Genomic DNA, 20,067 nt, shown 5'->3' with positions numbered 1-20,067 from the left:
ACTTTCTGCCTCACTAAGAAAACGTGACAATTACGGCCGCGTCAGCCAGTCCACTAAGAACATTTTACACAGAGTAGGCAACAAAGTAAAATTATTATTATTATTATTTTTAAAAAAGTGTCCGGCTGGAATGCTTTCCATGTGCAAACTTGGTGGAATCTGAGCTAGCAACAAATACGGTTAAGTTACACCTACCACCTCTAGGAATCGCCCTGTCGGCAGGTTCCTTCCTAGAGACGTCTCGTCGGACCAGGGTCCAACACCCGCCCATCAAGCTATTTACATAACAACTATGCCGCTTACATTTTAAAATAAATATAGCTGTGTGCAATCTCTAAGAGGTGTAATGACTTAAGAATGAGGTAATAAAACCCAGCTGCATCTACGTCTCATTGTCGGGTGAGCGCATGTCACTGAAAAGTTCAGGCAGGAGGGTGCCGGTGTGTCGGGGGGGGTGTGCTGCTGCTCCTCCTCCTTGGCTTGGCGCTGTCTGGGGATCGTGTACTCTCCCCCCTTCCTCTTTGCAAGAACTACCCTTCCTTGTCTTTCTGCTGCCCAGGCGTGTAGGTGTGCAAAAAGTTCTTCAGCTTCGTGGGGTAATCCGTCATCACGCCCGTCGCGCCCAAATCAAACGCTCGCTGGTACTCTTCGTCTTCGTTGAGGACCCAGATATACACCTGGAGGGAGAGAAGGCACACAATGGATGTGTGACTGATAATGACTCCCAATACAACTTTTGCCTATGGCTGCTTTTGGCTAAGTCACAGGGGTCAGCAAACTTTTTCAGCAGGGGGCTGGTCCACTGTCCCTCAGATCTTGTGGGGGGCTGGACTAGATTTTGGAAAAAAAAATATGAACGAATTCCTGTGCCCCACAAATAACCAAGAGATGCATTTTAAATAAAAGCACACATTCTACTCATGTAAAAACACCAGGCAGGCCCCACAAATAACCCAGAGATGCATTTTAAATAAAAGGACACATTCTACTCATGTAAAAACACGCTGATTCCCGGACTGTCCGCGGGCTGAATTTAGGAGGCGACTGGTCCGGATCCGGCCCCTGGGCCTTAATTTGCCTATCCATGGGCTAAGGCCTCAGCTGAAACTAAACCTAAGCAGGAATGCTGGCATTTGCTAACATTCATCCTTCATTAGTCTTGTCACCCACTTTTTAATTTTTATTTAACAGAATTCATATACTGCCTGATTGTAAACCTCTAAGCGGTTCTCTTTCTCTTTCTCTCTCTCTCTCTCTCTCTCACACACACCCACACTCAAATAAAAGACGGTGGAAAAGGAGAATTAAAAACAACTCAAACATAGTTAACATTTATAATAAGGTAAAAACACAGAGAACTGCTTTCTGCTGAGCCAGACCAATGTTCCAACTAGCTCAGTATTGTCCACGCTGAGTGGATGCAGCTCTCCTGGGAGGCGGCATTTCCTAGCCCCAAGGGGAGATGATGGGGAATAAAAAAGCATGTTGATTTCTACAAGCTTCTTTCCCCTTGCCCTCGGCTTTTGGGTGGGGAGGGAGGGAAGAAGAAGAAAGACCGGAGGATCAAGACAAGAGCATGAAGCATAAAGCTTGTCCAGAGGTGAGAAGGTCAAGCAACGCTGCCCATCCACATTTCCCGTAAGTTGAAAAACAACAGCCAGCCCTGCTGTCATGAGGACCAGAAGCATGATCTCCAGCGTACAGGCATGCTCCGTGGTGGCTGTGCATACAGGCTGATCAAAGCTAGTATAATGTGAGCTAGAAGTCACTTGCTCAGGTACTAGGTCAGTCAGAAGGAGGTGAGAAGGTCAAGCAACGCTGCCCATCCACATTTCCCGTAAGTTGAAAAACAACAGCCAGCCCTGCTGTCATGAGGACCAGAAGCATGATCTCCAGCGTACAGGCATGCTCCGTGGTGGCTGTGCATACAGGCTGATCAAAGCTAGTATAATGTGAGCTAGAAGTCACTTGCTCAGGTACTAGGTCAGTCAGAAGGAGTTAAGTATTTTTTGGCATCAGATAAGTCACTTTCGAAGCATCAGAAAGAGGATGTTCATACTGGCTTTCCTCAGAATCCCAGAAAGCAGGGGTGGAAGACCTCTGGCCAGCAGAGGTCAATTTTTGGGCCTGCCAGGCCACGTCCCCCATGCCTACCTGCTTGTGAAATCATCTGATGGGTGGGAAAGAGGGGTTAAATCCTGCATCAGCTGTGCACCTATAACAGGGAATAGGGGTGCACAGCCAAACTGAACAGGACTCAACTTCTGCCTATCAGCTGATGAGCAGGGGTTAAATTGTGCTCAGTTTGGCAGGATTCCATGCAGACCAGACCCAGTAAGGAAGGGGTTCGCACAGAATCTCCTGCTAAAATGGGAGAAAAAAACTTCCCCCTTAGCAGCACTTTGCAAGCTGCTTTGAAGTTCCAATGTGACATCAAGTGACTGACAGGTGGAGGGCGCCACCCAGCTGTCAAATTCAGCCCTCAAGGCTGATCCCCATATGGATCTGGCCCAAGGGGGCAAGAAGGCTCCCCACCCTGGCTACAGGTTGAACGGAGGTGGGAGTCAATGTAGCGCTTGAGTGAACTATGTGGGATCCCACTTAACACATGCCAAGTTCTTTAATGTGTTGTTTACGTCACACTTTTCTGAGGTTAGTTGGAGAGGGGAACAGAACAGAGCAGCTCCCACACAAAATTTCAGAAGATCTGTGTCACACCGTACCTGAATTCCTCGAGCAGTGAGATGGTCAAATAATGCTTTCCTCATTAACAATCTGCAACAACAAGATAGTAAGATCATTGACATGTCTATCAAAGGTGTGATATATACATATATACATATACATACATACATACATACATATACATATATACACACACACACACACACACACACACACACACACACAAACAGTGGTACCTCGGGTTACATACGTTTCAGGTTACACACTCCGCTAACCCAGAAATAGTGCTTCAGGTTAAGAACTTTGCTTCAGGATGAGAACAGAAATCGTGCTCCAGTGGCACAGCGGCAGCAGCAGGAAGCTAAAATGGTGCTTCAGGTTAAGAACAGTTTCAGGTTAAGAACAGACCTCCGGAACGAATTAAGTACTTAACCCAAGGTACCAGTGTGTGTGTGTGTGTGTGTGTGTGTGTAGCTATACCTCCCTTTCCACTTAACTAGCACTCCAGGCACCCGACAAATTAATGCAAAACAAGCTGCACTTAGACATGTGGTTTATTGTGTTAGTTTTACTGGTTATTACGCTAGCACTTCTGTCATGTCTTCTAACGTTCCTTTCACACTGAGGCACCTGTTGAGTTATGGAACTGTGGCTCTTTGATTGATAAAATTGCCACGTTCTGCTAAATTTTAAACGGCGGGAGAGAACTGCATGCTGGAATTGCATGCAGCCGGAATACTGCTCCAAATGTCAGCATGTAAAATTACAACATGAATTCTCAAGTTTATGAGGTTGCAAACAGACCCCCCCCCAAAAAAATTAATACAGAAATGAGTGCCAAGCCTCTGCTAGATTCCACTAGATTTCCTGAAGCGGCTTTTCCAATGTGTGAAAGATCACATAGAAGGTAGAAATTGACCAGTAAGCAAACACTGGGAAGATGGAATAAAGTGTTGTCTGAACGCAGCTGTAATCTGATGATTTTAAAAGTATGGGTAAATAAGATGGGCTTTATTATCTACCAGGCCTCGGGTGTGTTTAGGCCCAGCTTTGTCTACTCTTACTGGGAGAGGTTCACCAGGCAAAACAACATCTTTCTCACACTTGCTTCCTGATCCTTCTAAGGGGGTGGAACTGAGATTCTCTACCTGAAAAACATGTCCTCTGCCACTGAGTTTTGGCTCCTCCCCCAAGCAGCACTTTGTACATTATCAGCAGGATATGCCCCTGTGGCATGTCTGGCTGTGCCTGCTAACCGGGAGGTGGCAAGCCTAGAGCAACGAACAGGCAACCTCCTTGGGAAAGGAGGGGTCAGGTAATTCTACAGCACCTCTGCACTGGTACCAGAGGAAGGCAAGATGCAGCAAAAAGAAAGAATAACCCACCAGTGGAGGCTAGTTGGAGGGAGGCACTGAAACATTCAAAGGTGGGTGTTCTGGGCTCACAGGAGACTTGAATATGCCTAATGCCCAATATGAGGTCCAGCGCCGAGAAGCAAAGCTACAGGGAACCAGGCAGAGGGCCTTCTCGGTAGTGGCGCCTGCCCTGTGGAACGCCCTCCCATCAGATGTCAAGAAAATAAACAGCTACCTGACGTTTAGAAGACATCTGAAGGCAGCCCTGTTCAGGGAAGTTTTTAATGTGTGACATTTTAATGTACAGTGGTACCTCAGGTTAAGTACTTAATTTGTTCCAGAGGTCCGTACTTAACCTGAAACTGTTCTTAACCTGAAGCACCACTTTAGCTAATAGGGCCTCCCACTGCTACCGTGCCGCCAGAGCCCGATTTCTGTTCTCATCCTGAAGCAAAGTTCTTAACCTGAAGCACTATTTCTGGGTTAGTGGAGTCTGTAACCTGAAGTGTATGTAACCTGAGGTACCACTGTATTTTTAATCTTTGTTGGAAGCCGCCCAGAGTGGCTGGGGAAACCCAGCCAGATGGGTGGGGTACAAATCATAAGATTTATATTATATTATATTATATTATATTATATTATATTATATTATATTAATGCAAAGAGCCTGACCATTTGGGATATAGAGCTGTGGATCAGGGAAGCACTGGGAATCCCAAACAGCAAGAGTAGTGGGATCAGGGGAAGAGTTGGAGATAACGTTTGAAAACAGGCCCTAAGAGGTGCTACTCCTTTTGAAGCACTGCATTCGGGGAGAGGGGTGAGGCTTCTGCTCTAGAGGAGAATGACGGCACCATGACAAAGGGCTGAGGAGGAAAGGTAGCCTTACGCGTCAGTAAGCCATATGGTAAACCGCTGGCTCCTTGAGATCTTCTCTGATTCTTTCAACCTAAGAAGAGAAGAGAACTCGTGTTTACAGGACTGCCATTTTAATACATGCTGTTAGCAACTGGGAAAACAGAAAAGGGATCACAATGCTTTCGGCGACAGCAGCAGTTCCAGGAGGGCTCCTGTTGTTCCACGCTGAGTGTAGCACAGATATTGAGCTTGTTGGGCTTTAATGCCAAGCAGCTGGAAGATGCACTCAGAGCCTGAGAAAGGCCACAAGGCCCTGTTGCAACACAGTTTCAACATGAAAAATGCAGGAAATTGGAATGCAAGCACCACCCTTTCAAAAACATACAGAGAAACCCGGATCCCTTTTACTATCATCCCTGCTGGTGCAAGGAGCACACCCACAGCCCTATATGGGTTTCTAGCCCTTCTCTCTCAGAAGTCAAGGGTGGATAAATGAGATTTCCCCCTGTGATGGGATGATGAGCTGCTTGTGTGTAAAAGCTTAGTCCCTCAGAGTTTGCTCAGCTCAGCAAGACTCTGTCTTTAGCGGAGCCCTTAAGCGTGGCTCCCTCAATCGCTGGCAGAATCCGACAGTGGGCGTTTACGGAATCTACTCCAGCATAAAAGCTCCTTGACGGAAACGCGTCGTCTGGATTCTCGGCGCGACAGTTTCCGGCGAGGAGTGGGTGTACCTATGGGAGGACCTGAGACTTCTCCGCTGTTATCGCTGGAAGACTCCCTGAGCCATTCCTTCGTCTCTCTCTCTCTCTGATCTCCCACTCTCCCCCTGCTGGTGCCTTCCTCCGCTGCTGAGTCTCTCCTTACTTCTGAGAGCCCCTCCACCTCCTGCCTTTCCGATGGCAGTTCCCTGACACCCCCCAAAAGCTGGGGGCAAACCTTTGTGTCTACCTTCTTGCCCCTTCTGTGCTTAGAAAGAAATTAGCTTATGCAGAGTAATAGAAGAGTTTGGATTTGGATTTGATATCCCACTTTATCACTACTCTAAGGAGTCTCAAAGTGGCTAACAATCTCCTTTTCCCCTCCTCCCCCACAACAAGCACTCTGTGAGGTGAGTGGGGCTGAGAGACTTCAAAGAAGTGTGACTGGCCCAAGGTCACCCAGCAGCTGCAGGTGGAGGAGCAGAGATGCGAACCCAGTTCCCCAGATTACGAGTCCACTGCTCTTAACCACTACACCACACTGGCTAGTAATGCAGTTCATTACTTTATGTAACTCGTAAGCAAATATAGGCCTTTAAACAGTTTACAAGTAGAAAAACTAAATTACTCAAGCATTAAGAACTGAATGGTGTAATTCTGTAAAAGCAACAGAAATAAATGTGCTTGATTTATGCACAGATCATAAGAATTCAGCATTTCTTTTTCTTATTAAAGAAAAAAGCAACCAAAGACTTCTGAGTGACACCATAGAACAAGGGTAGGAATTTCATAAAATTCCTCTTATTTGCCTTTTCTCTAAACTAAAAAGTCCTAAACTCCACAACCTTTTCTTCAGAGTAGGCAACACATGCCTAGAGAAGACAAATCATTTGACTTGTTTTAAGGCTGCTTCCTTCTGTTTTTGTGAGAGCTTTGAGGAACCAGGTGAGCTTCGCTCCGCTGTGCTGCTAGCACCACCGCAAAACAAGCAACTTACTTGAGAATGATGGAAGGCATAGGAATCTCCAAGAACTCCTCCAGGATGGGAAAGAAAGGCAGGAGGCCAGTATAGAACAGGCCGAGGAGGAGCAGGACACGTCGCAAGCAGAAGAGGATAGGGATGTGGGCGTTCTGGAGAAATAGAAAGTGAGAGATAAAATAAGGCACAAACACAGCAGGTTTAATGCACAACTAAGGCCAGTACAAGGACGCAGGTGGCGCTGTGGGTTAAACCACAGAGCCTAGGACTTGCCGATCAGAAGGTTGGTGGTTCGAATCCCCGTGACAGGGAGAGCTCCCATTGCTCAGTCCCTGCTCCTGCCAACCTAGCAGTTCGAAAGCACATCAAAGTACAAGTAGATAAATAGGTACTGCTCCAGCAGGGAGGTAAATGGCGTTTCCATGCGCTGCTTTGGTTTGCCAGAAGTGGCTTAGTCATGCTGGCCACATGACCCGGAAGCTGTACACTGGCTCCCTCGGCCAATAAAGCGAGATGAGCGCCGCAACCCCAGAGTCGGTCACAACTGGACCTAATGGTCAGGGGTCCCTTTACCTTTAAGGCCAGTACGTTAGGTGCATTTACAACCCAGCCTTTACCACACGGCCCCAAGGTGGGGGACATGTATAGTATTAAAAGTTGCTAGAGCATCTGAGCAGGAGTCCTAGTTTTAAATCCCCTTTCAGCCACGGATTTCAGTGGGCGATCTTGGGGCACTCACAATCTCTCTCAGCCCACCCTACCTCACAGGGTTGTTGTGAGGATAAAATGCAAGGATGGGGAGGAATAACTCCGTACGTGGCCCTGAGGAAGGACAGGAGAAAAGCGTTGACAGGAGAAAATTTATCAGGATGGAATGCTGGCCGCTTACCTCTTTGTGACACTTTTCAACTATCTCATGACTGACGTTGCCCCAAACCGTCAGATGTTCTCGCTTGTAAAGGCTCACCAACTCTGAGACCTGAGATCAATATGAACACAGAGGGGCTGCTGTTTTTTTGTTTGTGGCAGTTACACAATGGGGCAGAGTTTCTTTAATGTTATTTCTGAGTCCTCAAGTCATTGTATTATTTCTCTAGATCAGGGTTTTCCCAAACTTGGGTCTCCAACTGTTACTGGACTACAACTCCCATCATCCCTAGCTAGCAGGACCAGTGGTCAGTCAATGTTCTCCCAGTTTGATGAAATATAAAAATGGGCTTTTGAGAGGAACCAGACTGGCGTGGGGTCTCACCTTTTTAATCAGTACGTCATTGTTCACCTTGATGTCTATGTTGACAGGAGTGTGGGGAAAGTCCTCAAATACTTCTTTCAAGAGAGGGATGCGTTTGTCTTCACCTTCGCAATGGCACTCTGATGGACACAAGCAGAATTTGGTTGCTCCTGGGGACACTCACAAGCCGCCATCATTTGTAATGGGGAGAGCTAGAGTTGTTTCACATGTTACATGGCAACAAAGCTGATTTGGTGCTGGGTTAACATATGAAGCTGCTGTCACACCACTAGGTCCACCCAGCTCAGAACTGCCTACACTGGTTGGCAGCAACTTCCAATGACAGAAAGCTCAGGATACAGAAAGCCAACAATGCCATGAACAACAACAAAAATAACATTTCAAAAGTGGTAAGGTCTTCCAAATATTACCTTTCTGGAATGTGACATCCAATCTGCAGAGGTACGGTGGGAGTTCCTTTAAATAAATAAGTAAATAAGACATGGATGTGTTAACTCCACACAGATGCCGATTTACACAAACTGATCAAGCATCATCATCATCATCATCATCATCCAGAGACAGCCTTGTTTCAGCCTCTCAGACCTTACACATCAGGTGCTCTGGAAAGAAATATCTAGGGAAGAGTTATCTGAAATTTCTTTTTAAGTCACAGGAACAAGAGTAATCTTTGCAGAGAAAGAACATTTGGTCTTATTGTGAAGGAAGTAAATAATAATAATAAAAATAAATACAATTTTATTTATATCCTGCCCTCCCCAGCTGAAGCCGGGCTCAGAGTGGCTAACAACAATAAAAGTAACACAGCATTGTAAAATCAATTCATTCTAAAATCAGTTCAAAATCAAATTAATGGCAACCATTGGGCTAGAGTTCTGTGAGGATTACCAAAGGAGGGGGTCAGACTGTGCCTTGGCCAAAGGCCAGGCGGAACAGCTCTGTCTTGCAGGCCCTGCGGAAAGATGTCAAGTCCCGCAGGGCCCTAGTCTCTTGTGACAGAGCGTTCCACCACATCAGGGCCACAGCCGAAAAAGCCCTGCCTCTGGTTGAGGCCAGCCTAACCTCCCTGTGGTCCAGGACCTCCAAGGTGTTTTTGTTTGAAGACCGTAAGGTTCTCCGTGGGACACACCAGGAGAGGCAGTCCTGTAGGTACGAGGGTCCTAGGCCGTGTAGGGCTTTAAAGGTTAAAACCAGCACCTTAAACCTGATCCTGTACGCCACCGGGAGCCAGAGCAGCTGGTATAGCACCGGGTGAATGTGATCCCGCGGTGAGGATGAGAGGGAAAATGTTATTAAACATACACAAACAAATTTGCCGAGGAAGATTAGGCTAGAAATTGACTTTTAAATAGAAGAACTAATCGGTTCAATACAGTGCTTTTTTCCTAGAGGAAGAGCTACCGGAGTGGTTTGGGGGCTTGCTCAGCTGAGTGCTGGGAGCCCTCTGTGCCTCAGCCGATCAGTTTAAGAGGAAGCACAACAGAAAGATCCTGAAACAAGGAGACCACTGTAGAGCATCCAGGGAGGCAAGAAATACCAGTGTTACTGTTATGGAGCTCCAGAAAAATATACAATCCATTTTCACCACTGAAGGAATCCCACATTTGCTTTCCCATTAAATCAGGGGTAGGGAACCTTTCGTAGCCTGAGGGCCACATTTCCTTCAGGGAACCTTCCAAGGACCACATGCCAATTGGTGGTGCAGCCAGAGGCAAAAGTGAGCAGAGCAACTAACACAGATCTTACTTTTGTACAGTAGGATAGTTTTCTACGCACGTTTTCACACACCCCTCTCTACGCTCCATCCAGAAAAGCAAGAGGCATGATCAACATTAAAGGTAAAGGTAAAGGGACCCCTGACCATTAGGTCCAGTTGTGACCGACTCTGGGGTTGTGGCGCTCATCTCGCTTTATTGGCCGAGGGAGCAGGCGTACAGCTTCCAGGTCATGTGGCCAGCAGGACTAAGCCGCTTCTGGCGAACCAGAGCAGCGCACGGAAACGCCGTTTACCTTCCCGCCGGAGCGGTACCTATTTATCTACTTGCACTTTGACGTGCTTTCGAACTGCTAGGTTGGCAGGAGCAGGGACCGAGCAACAGGAGCTCACCCTGTCACGGGGATTCAAACTGCTGACCTTCTGATTGACAAGTCCTAGGCTCTGTGGTTTAACCCACAGCGCCACCTGCGTCCCTTATGATCAACATTGCAGCCAGGCAAAAATATTTGAGGTGCAGAGCAAGGCCAGGGAAGGGGTATGGAGAGTTCAGAAGGCTAGACAGAGGGAGCTAGAGGGTCACATTTGACCCCTGGGCCAGAGGTTCCTCACCACTGTGTTGCGTTTTATAATATCAGAGCCTGATGTGAGTTTTTCAAATGGGCGTTTCCATTACCAGCCTTCTTAGCTACTTCAGCAAGCTGCAAACCTCAGCAGGGGAGATCTGCAGGACTGTGGATGTGACCTTCTGCACCATTTTTCTATATTTAGAATACTTAAGCACATTATTAACTGTTTTCTAAGCCTTACAGACAGCTTTCTAGACCTTTTGTACTATGAGTCCCATGATTTGTATGCAAACAGCATTGAGTTTTGCCATCAATTCAGTAGCATATAAATCATGTAAACAAACCAAACCCGGACTGCAGGGAGTTGGAGTCTGATGACCTATGGAGTGCACCCGGTTGGGAAATTAAGCGTTGGAGGAAAGAAGAGGGTGCTTATTTCAACTTACCGAGTATTCGAGGTCTGCTATATTGACATCGACCCCGGTCGACCGTTTCAGATTCTCGTCATGAGACACGACGACTTGTTCATCCTTCGTCAGGTGGCAGTCAAGTTCCAGCATATCGGTCCCAACGTCAACTGCACTGAAGGCAGAAAGCAAACTTGAGCTTCTTTATTTTTTTTTTTTGGGGGGGGGGTGGCAGCATGGAGAGAAGTATCCCGAACCTTAAAAAAATATGCAGCTTAGGTTTCTGCCCCACCGTAGGTCCATGTCACCTGCAGTTCTGAGGCAGAACAGAGCTCCAGCCAGACTGGAGCAGGAACCCCGAGGTCCCGTTCAGGCCTGACAGGGAAGGGAGGCGTTTCAGGAGAGGCGAAAGAAAGAGAAGATAAATATCTCCTTTCTCTCCCCGCCCCCATCTCTATGCTATATAGCTCTACAAGTCTTGCAGAGTACAATGCGAGCATTTTATTGCTATATACTGCACAAGTGCTACCACCGAGTGGAAATAATAATAATAATTATGAATAATAATAATAATAATAATTTTATTTGTACCCCACCCTTCCCGGTTCCGAAAGCAGGGCTCAGGGCGGCTAACAACAAATTTAAAACACTTAATTGATGCAACAAAAAACAGCATAAAATACAGTATAAAACGTGAATAACAATAAATTCAGAATTCAAAAATCAATTTAGGGGGGAAATCCATCCAAATGAGTCCTTTCCTTTCTCCTTATAAGCCACAGTGCAGGGAGCTTTTCAGCCTCAAAATGTACAACTGCCGCAACTCTTAGGCCACCTGCACAAATTGAATGTTTAGATAGACACAGATGGGTGATTGATTGATTGATTGATTGATTGATTGATATTTGGACCCTACCCATCTGAATGGGTTACCCCAGCCACTCTGGGGGGGGGGGGCTTGCAACATATATAAAACCATAATAAAACATTAACTATTTTAAAAAACTTCCCTAAAGAGGGAAACTGCCTCAGTTCTCTAGACATCTGCATAACCCAGGGGTTGTCAGGGAAACACCCATGGGTGCAGTGGTGCCTGCAAAGCCTCCAAACCTCCCGCCCACTGCCCCCTCGCTCATGATGTGGTGAGGGCCGCTACTTTTTCCTCCCTCAGAAAGTACATGGAGCTGAAAGAGGAGGCTGAAAGAGTGACGCTCTTTCCCACTTCCTCTCTCACCTCTATGTTCTTTTCCAGGGTCTGTTTAATTCCACTGGATCTCACTTTTACCCAGATCCCTAGAGAAAGCAAAAGTGTGCATGGGCACATGCTTCCCTCAAAGCAGGGGGCTGTCGCAGGGCTAGAGAAATAGCCAGAGGGGGCGATGCCTACAGCACTTGCTTAAATTTTCCAGATCTGGCTGAAAATGTCATTGAGCCCTGGCTTAGCACATCATGGGACATTTTTATTCAGGCTGTGGTACATCTTTCTGCCACCAGGGGCCATAGTAACCTAATTTTTTATCCGTTATTCTCCAAGAGTCCTGTGCATTAGAATTAATTCAGCAGAGAGTATTTCTCTCTGTCCGTGGCCTGTGAATGATGCAGGATCTGCAATGCAGCGGGCTGCTGTTGTTTGAAACCAAAGATGCTCCTCCAGCCTCTCCAGAAACCCTGCTGATTCTGCCACATTTTTTAAAATAAACGGTTTCGGTGGGTGGATTTTAACATAATGAAACACACTTTGATATTTCTGACAATTCTGAAAGGTAGAGAATAGCAGAATGCAAAAGCTTTATTTAAGCCTCCAGGAATATATACACACACACACACACACACACACACACATATATATATATATATACACACACACACACACACACATAGTCACTGTGCCCCACTTCTTGACATTACAGTGGTACCTCAGGTTAAGAACTTAATTCGTTTTGGAGGTCCGTTCTTAACCTGAAACTGTTCTTAACCTGAAACCTGAGGTACCACTTTAGCTAATGGGGCCTCCTGCTGCCATCACGCAGCCAGAGCGTGATTTCTGTTCTCATCCTGAAGCAAAGTTCTTAACCCGAGGTACTATTTCTGGGTTAGTGGAGTCTGTAACATGAAGCGTCTGTAACCTGAAGCATCTGTATCCCGAGGTACCACTGTAGATTGCATGCTAGTGAAGGGGTGGGGAAAACTATTTTCACACCAGCCTCAGAATTAGTAGGAAAATGTGATGCACCAATAGCTACTGACCATTTACATTCTGGTTCTCCAAGGACTTGAAACAAAGGTTCTGAATAGTTTATTTTCCACCTATAAATAAGGCATACAAGATGCCCTGCTTGGCATCAGTGATCAGGAGTGCTAGATCAAGGCTAAATCCCTCCTTGCTGGGTGACCCTAAGGCAGTCACACTATCTTCCCGTTCAACCTAGCCTACCCCCACAGGGCTGCTGTGAGGATGTAAGGGGATAAACCCCAAGCACGCCACTCTGAGCTGCTTAGAAGGCGGGCTAAAAGTGCAAGAAGTAAGCTAAAAGGGTCATTGCGCTGGCTAGCTGGTTGAAATCAGACCCATACATGCTTGGTGTGATAGAGCTGCTTTTAAAAATGCTGACAAACCTTTCTTTTTTTTAAAAAATGCTGCTAAACCACTCTGGTAACCAGTGTGGTATGGTGAAGTGGCTGATAAGCATCAACAATACAATGTTCTACCCATGTCGGATAAAATATGCAACAGGGAAAACTTTGCACCCTGGAGTCTTGCCTTCATTCGAGACACTGTGTTTGTGCAAAACATCCGACTGACCAACATCTTCATTTTGTTTCCCAAAGGCCCCAATAAAGACACTAATGAGCTCCTGCCTCAGCACCGTAGAGGGAACACTGAAGCCCAAGAAGACACAGCTCCCTTGACTGCCTTGGTTGAGTGCTTAATTAAACGAAGTTGTTGTGTAATGTTAAACTCTTGCATTCAGGGCCCAAACACAACACAATAAAGCTATGGAAGACTCTAAATGCTTATCTCGGCTGGTGGCTTCGCAGGGAGCATGTTCTGGTTTGAACGAGGGCTGAAGAGCTACAAAAATTGGTTCTGTGCTGCGGAATCCCTAGAGGTAGAAAGTAATAAAGAATATTCTTCCCAGTTTCATCTATGAGGTTCAGGGACACAGATCCAGTGACGGCAACCTCCTTCTCCAAGGAAGAACAGACCCAAAGAAAAGGAAGCACAGTTGCTATTGAATGTGAGAAAAGTCCACATGATAAAACCACAAAGAGCCTTGTGGCACCTTTTTTTTTTCCCCCAATACATTTTTATTCAAGCTATGCAAATAAACATATCAATGTAGATATAGAATACACAAATAAATATACCGATAAACATATCAGTGTACATATAAATATAAGTATAGTTCATTTACATAGTTTATTATATTCCCTTCCCCAAATTATACAAAAAAAAGAAAAAGAAAAAACCAAAAAATCGAAAACTCGGAATATTTGGGTTCTGCCAGGCCTTGGACTCCCCTCCACCCTTTTGGTAAGTATCAAATAAATTATACAGTCACGTATTTTATTTTTGATCTTAAATATTAGCCGCTCACTGTTAGAGTTATTCCAGCGCCACCAGTGCCCTCTACAAATTGTTTCCAATATACTTTCAATATTTATTCCAATTTTTATGAAATTTCTGTTCATCTTGGTCTCGTATTCTACCTGTTAGTCTAGCAAGCTCGGCATAATTTACCCTTGTGGCACCTTAAAGGCTAACAAATTTATTATGGCATAAACTTTTGCGGGCCCACAATCCATTGAGTGTAATTCTGAGTTGGCAAACCAGTGTGGTACAGTGGCTTGAGTGCTGGACTAGGACCTGAGAGACAAGGGCTGAAAATCCCCAATCTGCCACCAAACTCACTGGGTGACCTTGGGCCAGTCACTGCCTCTTGGCCTAACCTACCTCACAGGGTTGTTGTGGGGATTAAATGAGGGGGAGAAGCAGGTACGCCACCTTGATCTTTTTGGGGGAAAGGTGGCCTGCAAATGCAATTAATACTACTAATACTAATAAATGCATATGGAATGAAGAGGTTCAGAGGAAACTGAAATGCTAAAAAGAATAGCCAACAAGTTTACCAAAAGCAAGAGAGTTGGCAAGCAATTAGCAAGGCACACCCTGACACTTCATTATTTAAATAAAGCCAATCTTCACCACTATGAAATCTGAAGACCCTCCTTTCAAGGTCTGCTTTAGCAGAGCTAAAGAAGACAAGAGGGGAAACTTTGTTGTGTTAAAACCATCACGTTTAGCTGCCATGGAGATTAGAATTGCCTGTGGCCCTTTTCAACAGCCTTGTTCAAGCTAGGAAAATTCTAACAATGCCTAGCACTTTGGAAGAAAGTGTACAGTACTAGCTGTGATAATACTACTAAGTACAAAGAAAGACTTTAAAAACCTGAATCAATTCCTGGGTTATAATCACAATTCGCTCACAAAGAATCGGGCATGTGTGGTTCCTTCTAGTTCCCCACTGAGAAATCCGTAGTAATTTGCCATTTTGAAAAGAGTAATTGGATACGGGGGAGGGGGAGGCAACTCCAATACGTTATTGATTCTGAAATTAATGCTGAAATCCACAGCCCACACATTTCAAGGTAGACTTGAAGTAATACCTAGCAGCTTTAATGAATTTACTGGAGAGTGGGTAGGTTGCAAAACAGCCCTGGGACTTCTAGCAGTTAAGAGCCATGCATCTGAGCCATGAGGGATGACCAACTGGAATGTCAAGGATCCAGATGGCCCATAAGATATCCTGGACCTATTATGGGCCTTATAAACAATACAGTCAAACCTTGGTTTTCGCATGTCTCGGCTGCCAAACATTTCTCATTTTTCCCCGCTGAACTTGCTGACAGCCCTTTGATCCTCGGTTTTTGAACATTTCGGAAGTCAAATGGGCTTCTGGAACGGATTATGTTCAAAACCAAGGTTCCACTATACAAGGACACTGAATCTGACCTGGCAATATATGGGCAGTTGGTGCAAGTTTTTAAGCACTGGAGTTTATTTCATTTATCACATTTCCATCCTGCGTTTCCTCAAATGGTAAAGGACCCTGGATGGCTAAGGCCAGGCAAAGGAGACTATGGGGCGCAGTGCTCATCTTGCTTTTCAGGCCGAGGGAGACGGCGTTTGTCCACAGACAGCTTTCCAGGTCATGTGGCCAGCATGACTAAACTACTACAGTGGTACCTCGGGTTACATACACTTCAGGTTACATACGCTTCAGGTTACACACTCCGCTAACCTAGAAATAGTGCTTCAGGTTAAGAACTTTGCTTCAGGATAAGAACAGAAATTGGGTTCTGGCGGCGCAGCGGCAGCAGGAGGCCCGATTAGCTAAAGTGGTGCTTCAGGTTAAGAACAGTTTCAGGTTAAGTACAGACCTCCGGAACGAATTAAGTACTTAACCTGAGGTACCAATGTACTGGCATACAGAGGACCGTGACGAGTCCCAGAGATCGTATAAACGCCATTTACCTTCCCACTGCAGTGGTACCTATTTATCTACTTGCACTGGTATGCTTTCAAACTGCTAGGTTGGCAGAAGCTGGGACAGAGCAATGGGAGCTCACCCTGTAGTGCGGATTTGAACTGCTGACATTCTGATCGGCAAGCCCAAGAGGGGTTTAGACCACAGCGCCAACCACATCTCAATGAGTTCCAGGTGGAATATATACTCACCCTCTCCTATTCTCCTTACAACAACCCTGTGAGGTAGGCTAAGCTGAGCTTGACTGACTGTCCCAAGGTCACCCACTGAGTGGGGACTTGAACCCTGGTCACCCAAGACTTAGTGCAGTACTCTAACCACTGCACCACACTGGACTGCCAACTCAGTGATTGTTGTTGCTGGCATCCATCTGTCTTGGGAGACAATGGAAGAGTGTGCCTTTGGGGGTGAAGTCAAACTGCTGGAGAGTTACAGCGCCTGCTGTGGCTGTAGAGACTGATATGGGAGAGTTATGTTTAACTGCAGGTTTAACTGCATCCGGTTTTGCCGCTACTGGTGCACCATGGCAATTCAGGCTTACACTTAATGCATCTGCTGAAGGGGACTATGGCCCACTACAGCTTATGCCGCAATATATTTGCTAGCCTTCCAGCTGCCGCAAGACCCACTGTGGTTCCAAATGCTTGATTTCAGTACACCTCTTTCACATGTGATAACTGAATGTGTTTGCTTTTCGTGGCATCTGTTCTTCTTGGCAAAAGGAGGTTATAGTCCCTGGAGACATGCACCTGAGTCCCTGATCAGCATAGACGAATATTTTTTAATCACTTCGTACCTCTAGGGATTCCACATGACAGCGCCAATTCTGCTGATTCTTCAGCCCTTGCTCAAATCAGGACACACACCACACTGATCTGCTGGCAGCAGTCTGTCCCCATCATCTGATTAGCATGTGCTATAGAACACATGCAGTCTGTGTGCCCTGGGTGTTTTGCCTCTAAAAGCATTGGGATATTAGGCAACCATTAGCCCAGTACTAGGGAGAGGGCTGGTTGCCACGCAGGTCTGACTCTGCCACAATCAAGCCTGCATGGATCACTTTGCCCTGTCCCAGACTGCAGCCACGGGTGGCACCTCTGTTGAAAGGCTGGGTGTCCTCTTACTAAAAGGTTCATTAATCCAGGGATATTGTCTATGAAATACAAGCTTTGACATTCATATCTTTAATTGCAGGTGCAGATATACACCCACCCACCCTGGATTTATTTTGTTTCAGAAGCCAAAGCTCTCAGTGGCAAATAGGAAATACATTGACCTTTATTTCTCTGTGACCCTTGCAGCAGACTGTGAGGAACATCTGATAACTTTAGCCCACTGAACAGGTGCCTCTTCTCACTGCCCTCTGCTGTAGCTTTTTTCCAATGTGTATCCATGTGGCAAGGAGGCCCACGTAGGAAAGCTTTTAAAGAACACAGCAAACTTCTGCACGGCATTCCCAGCCTCAAGGACAAGAAGTAACACAAACGTATTAAACTATCTAACTTTCACAACAGTGACCTTCTGTGTTCAGGGCTTCAGCTCTGTTGAAAAGCCGGCAACGGAAGGCAGTTTTATGTTTTGGTTTGAAGGAAACAGAAACTTTTCTCCTGGGTTCTACTCTCAAATTTGTTATTCTTAAGCAAGCAATCTTGGGCAAGCCACAACTTGCACACCAGTATTCCCTCCACCACGTATTACTTTCCAAAATATGAAGAGAAAATCCATTGGCTGGAGTTCAATTAATGTGTTCCGTCGATGCAAAGGTTCTTGTTTGTGCAACTGGTCTTCCTCTTTCCCTGCATGCCCTCTAAATCTGTTCTAGGGGTTCCTAGATTTACAGCTATTACTCTTTTTTTTTTGAGGGCCATCCCACTACAGATGGAAGCTGGCCAGGAAATCAAGAGAATCCTCTCTCTCATCTGTTTTGCTTGTGGAAGGAAGGAGACACCTTGACAACACAGAGCCCATAAGACATCTGTCTGCCACTACAAAAGTGAAAAGATACCTTGGAAGGTAGGTGGGGAGTTGAAGGGAGAAGCTTCTCCTCCAGCTTAAACCTGCCTCCCTGACCTGGAAAAGCCAACCCCACATGCTGGATGGATTCCTTTCTCAAGAGAAGTTAATAGAAGGGAGGATGACATTATGTCCTCTGCAAACAGCAGCTCTTGTTTACACACGAAAGGAAACGCTAAAGTATTTCAGACACACAGATCCTTCAAAGGAAACCGAATGCATGCAGGGAATGTGGAATGCCACCTGCAGGAAATGAGGAATGCCACCCACATCTCTGTAGCTCAGGGAAAGGTCAAATGAATAAGCCTATTGCCTAACCTGAACATTTTTACTGAGATAATTTATAAGCAAGACAAAAGCCTCAGGGGGTCTCTGCTGATTAGCTCTCAAACACTGGAACAGATTGGACTGAAGCTAATCCAAGTGCTATTGTCCAAGAACAACTGGCTGTGTAAGCAGGTCATAGAATCATAGAACTGTAGAGTTGGAAGAAACCCAAGGGTCATCTAGTCCAACCCTGTGCACTGCAGGAACCCTGCCCACAGCCATCCCTGGGTGGACTCAAACCACCAATGTTCTGGTTAACAGCCAGGCCCACTGTGCCACTAGAGATGCACATGTGTCAACTGTCTGTGTAAGCAAATACTGATGATAAAAATCGTGATACTCACTGGCGAAAGGCTGCCATGGTGTTTTCCAGATTCTCTCCAGCCCCTGTAGGGAAAAAACAGTATTTTAAAGGAAATAGCAACCACTTGGCTTATAATCATGGCTGCATGTTTTAAGAGCTGCAAGGGAGCTAGGCGAATTTTGTGGATTCAGAAACTACTAAACAGGACCTCTTTGCACCTGTTTTGAAGATGCTCCTGTTTTAGTGGCTGGATTGTTTCATTGTGCATTTTGAGGTTTGTACTGAATGGATGTTTATATTTTAATATTAGTGGAACAATTCTTCATATTTTGCAAACCACAGAAAGCCTATTTTGGCATCAAGTGGTATATAAAATAATAAAATAATATTTTAAAGGCATTTCATGAATTTTATGGTTTGCTTGGCTCACAAAAAGGGAGAATAGTGCCTAGTTTCACCTCACAGGAGAATATATATATATATATATATATATATATATATATACATATATACACACACACACACACACACACACATATACATACATACATACATACATACAGGGATGCATAACACAGACTTAAAACCAGTGACAGAAATGGCGCAAGTTTGAGAAAGCTGTTTCCATCTGCCATTGCTAAATGGATTTAATGCTATCAAAACTGGCCAGACATCTAAGTAGCACTTGCAACAAACTCAATCGCCTATACTACTCTGCTCCAACAAACAGTTCTTTGTCTTTCCTTCTTTATCCTTAAGGACCCAGTTTCACTGCACAGCAAGTGCCAAGTTGAGAGGCATGAGTCTGACACAGATTCTTGCCAAGGACTGCGGTAAGTGAGTGAATGTGGGTGCAAAGCTGTGTGGGGTCGATGCCAGTTTAAAGCCACTTAATATGCACTCCATGCAGCAACTCAGAACTCTTACCTCCAACATCTTGAACGTACAATGTTTGTTAATACAACATACAGCTGTGCACCAGCTGTTTTCAATAGAGATCCTAGACAAAATATATTGTGTGCGAAACTGTCTGCAAACAGACACTGCAATGGGTTAAGGAACAGGCTTTAGCACACATTTGCCATCCCATCCTTCCTCTTCCTCTCTCAAAAAGTCTAATCTACTGAGATATCTTCCGGCATATGTGTCAAGCATAACCACTCTTCAGAGGCACTTGAAAAGTGAAAAAGTACAATTTAACCATGGTCCCCTAACATTTAGAACCGTAAGGAGATTCAAAGATTATTTACCCTCACCCACTCACTAACGCATGTGCTCACTGCCCTTCCTCCTTAAGGCTACAGTTCATAGGTCACGCTCAGCTTAAACATACCAAACACCTGTTAAATCAGGAAGC

The 20,067-nt window shown here is 45.5% G+C and overlaps 1 protein-coding gene across 1 annotated transcript in view; it reads right to left on the bottom strand.

Annotated features, from left to right (window-relative positions):
* Positions 1-326: 326 nt before the first annotated feature.
* The window catches only part of GDPD1 (glycerophosphodiester phosphodiesterase domain containing 1), a 29,164-nt gene continuing 9,423 nt past the window's right edge, over positions 327-20,067 (bottom strand). The window contains exons 2-10 of the mRNA XM_079955838.1: positions 18,751-18,793; positions 10,557-10,692; positions 8,238-8,283; positions 7,828-7,946; positions 7,465-7,554; positions 6,594-6,727; positions 4,930-4,989; positions 2,724-2,775; positions 327-677 (exon numbers count right to left, since the gene is read on the bottom strand). Of these exons, the coding sequence (XP_079811964.1) occupies positions 531-677; positions 2,724-2,775; positions 4,930-4,989; positions 6,594-6,727; positions 7,465-7,554; positions 7,828-7,946; positions 8,238-8,283; positions 10,557-10,692; positions 18,751-18,793 (827 nt within the window). The 3' untranslated portion in view covers positions 327-530. The remainder of the gene's footprint in view (positions 678-2,723; positions 2,776-4,929; positions 4,990-6,593; positions 6,728-7,464; positions 7,555-7,827; positions 7,947-8,237; positions 8,284-10,556; positions 10,693-18,750; positions 18,794-20,067) is intronic.

The sequence above is a fragment of the Podarcis cretensis genome, assembly GCF_951804945.1.
Source record: "Podarcis cretensis genome assembly, chromosome: 15".
Lineage (NCBI taxonomy): Eukaryota > Metazoa > Chordata > Lepidosauria > Squamata > Lacertidae > Podarcis > Podarcis cretensis.
Note: the sequence above shows the minus strand (reverse complement) of the source record. Positions and strands in the feature narration are given on the sequence as shown.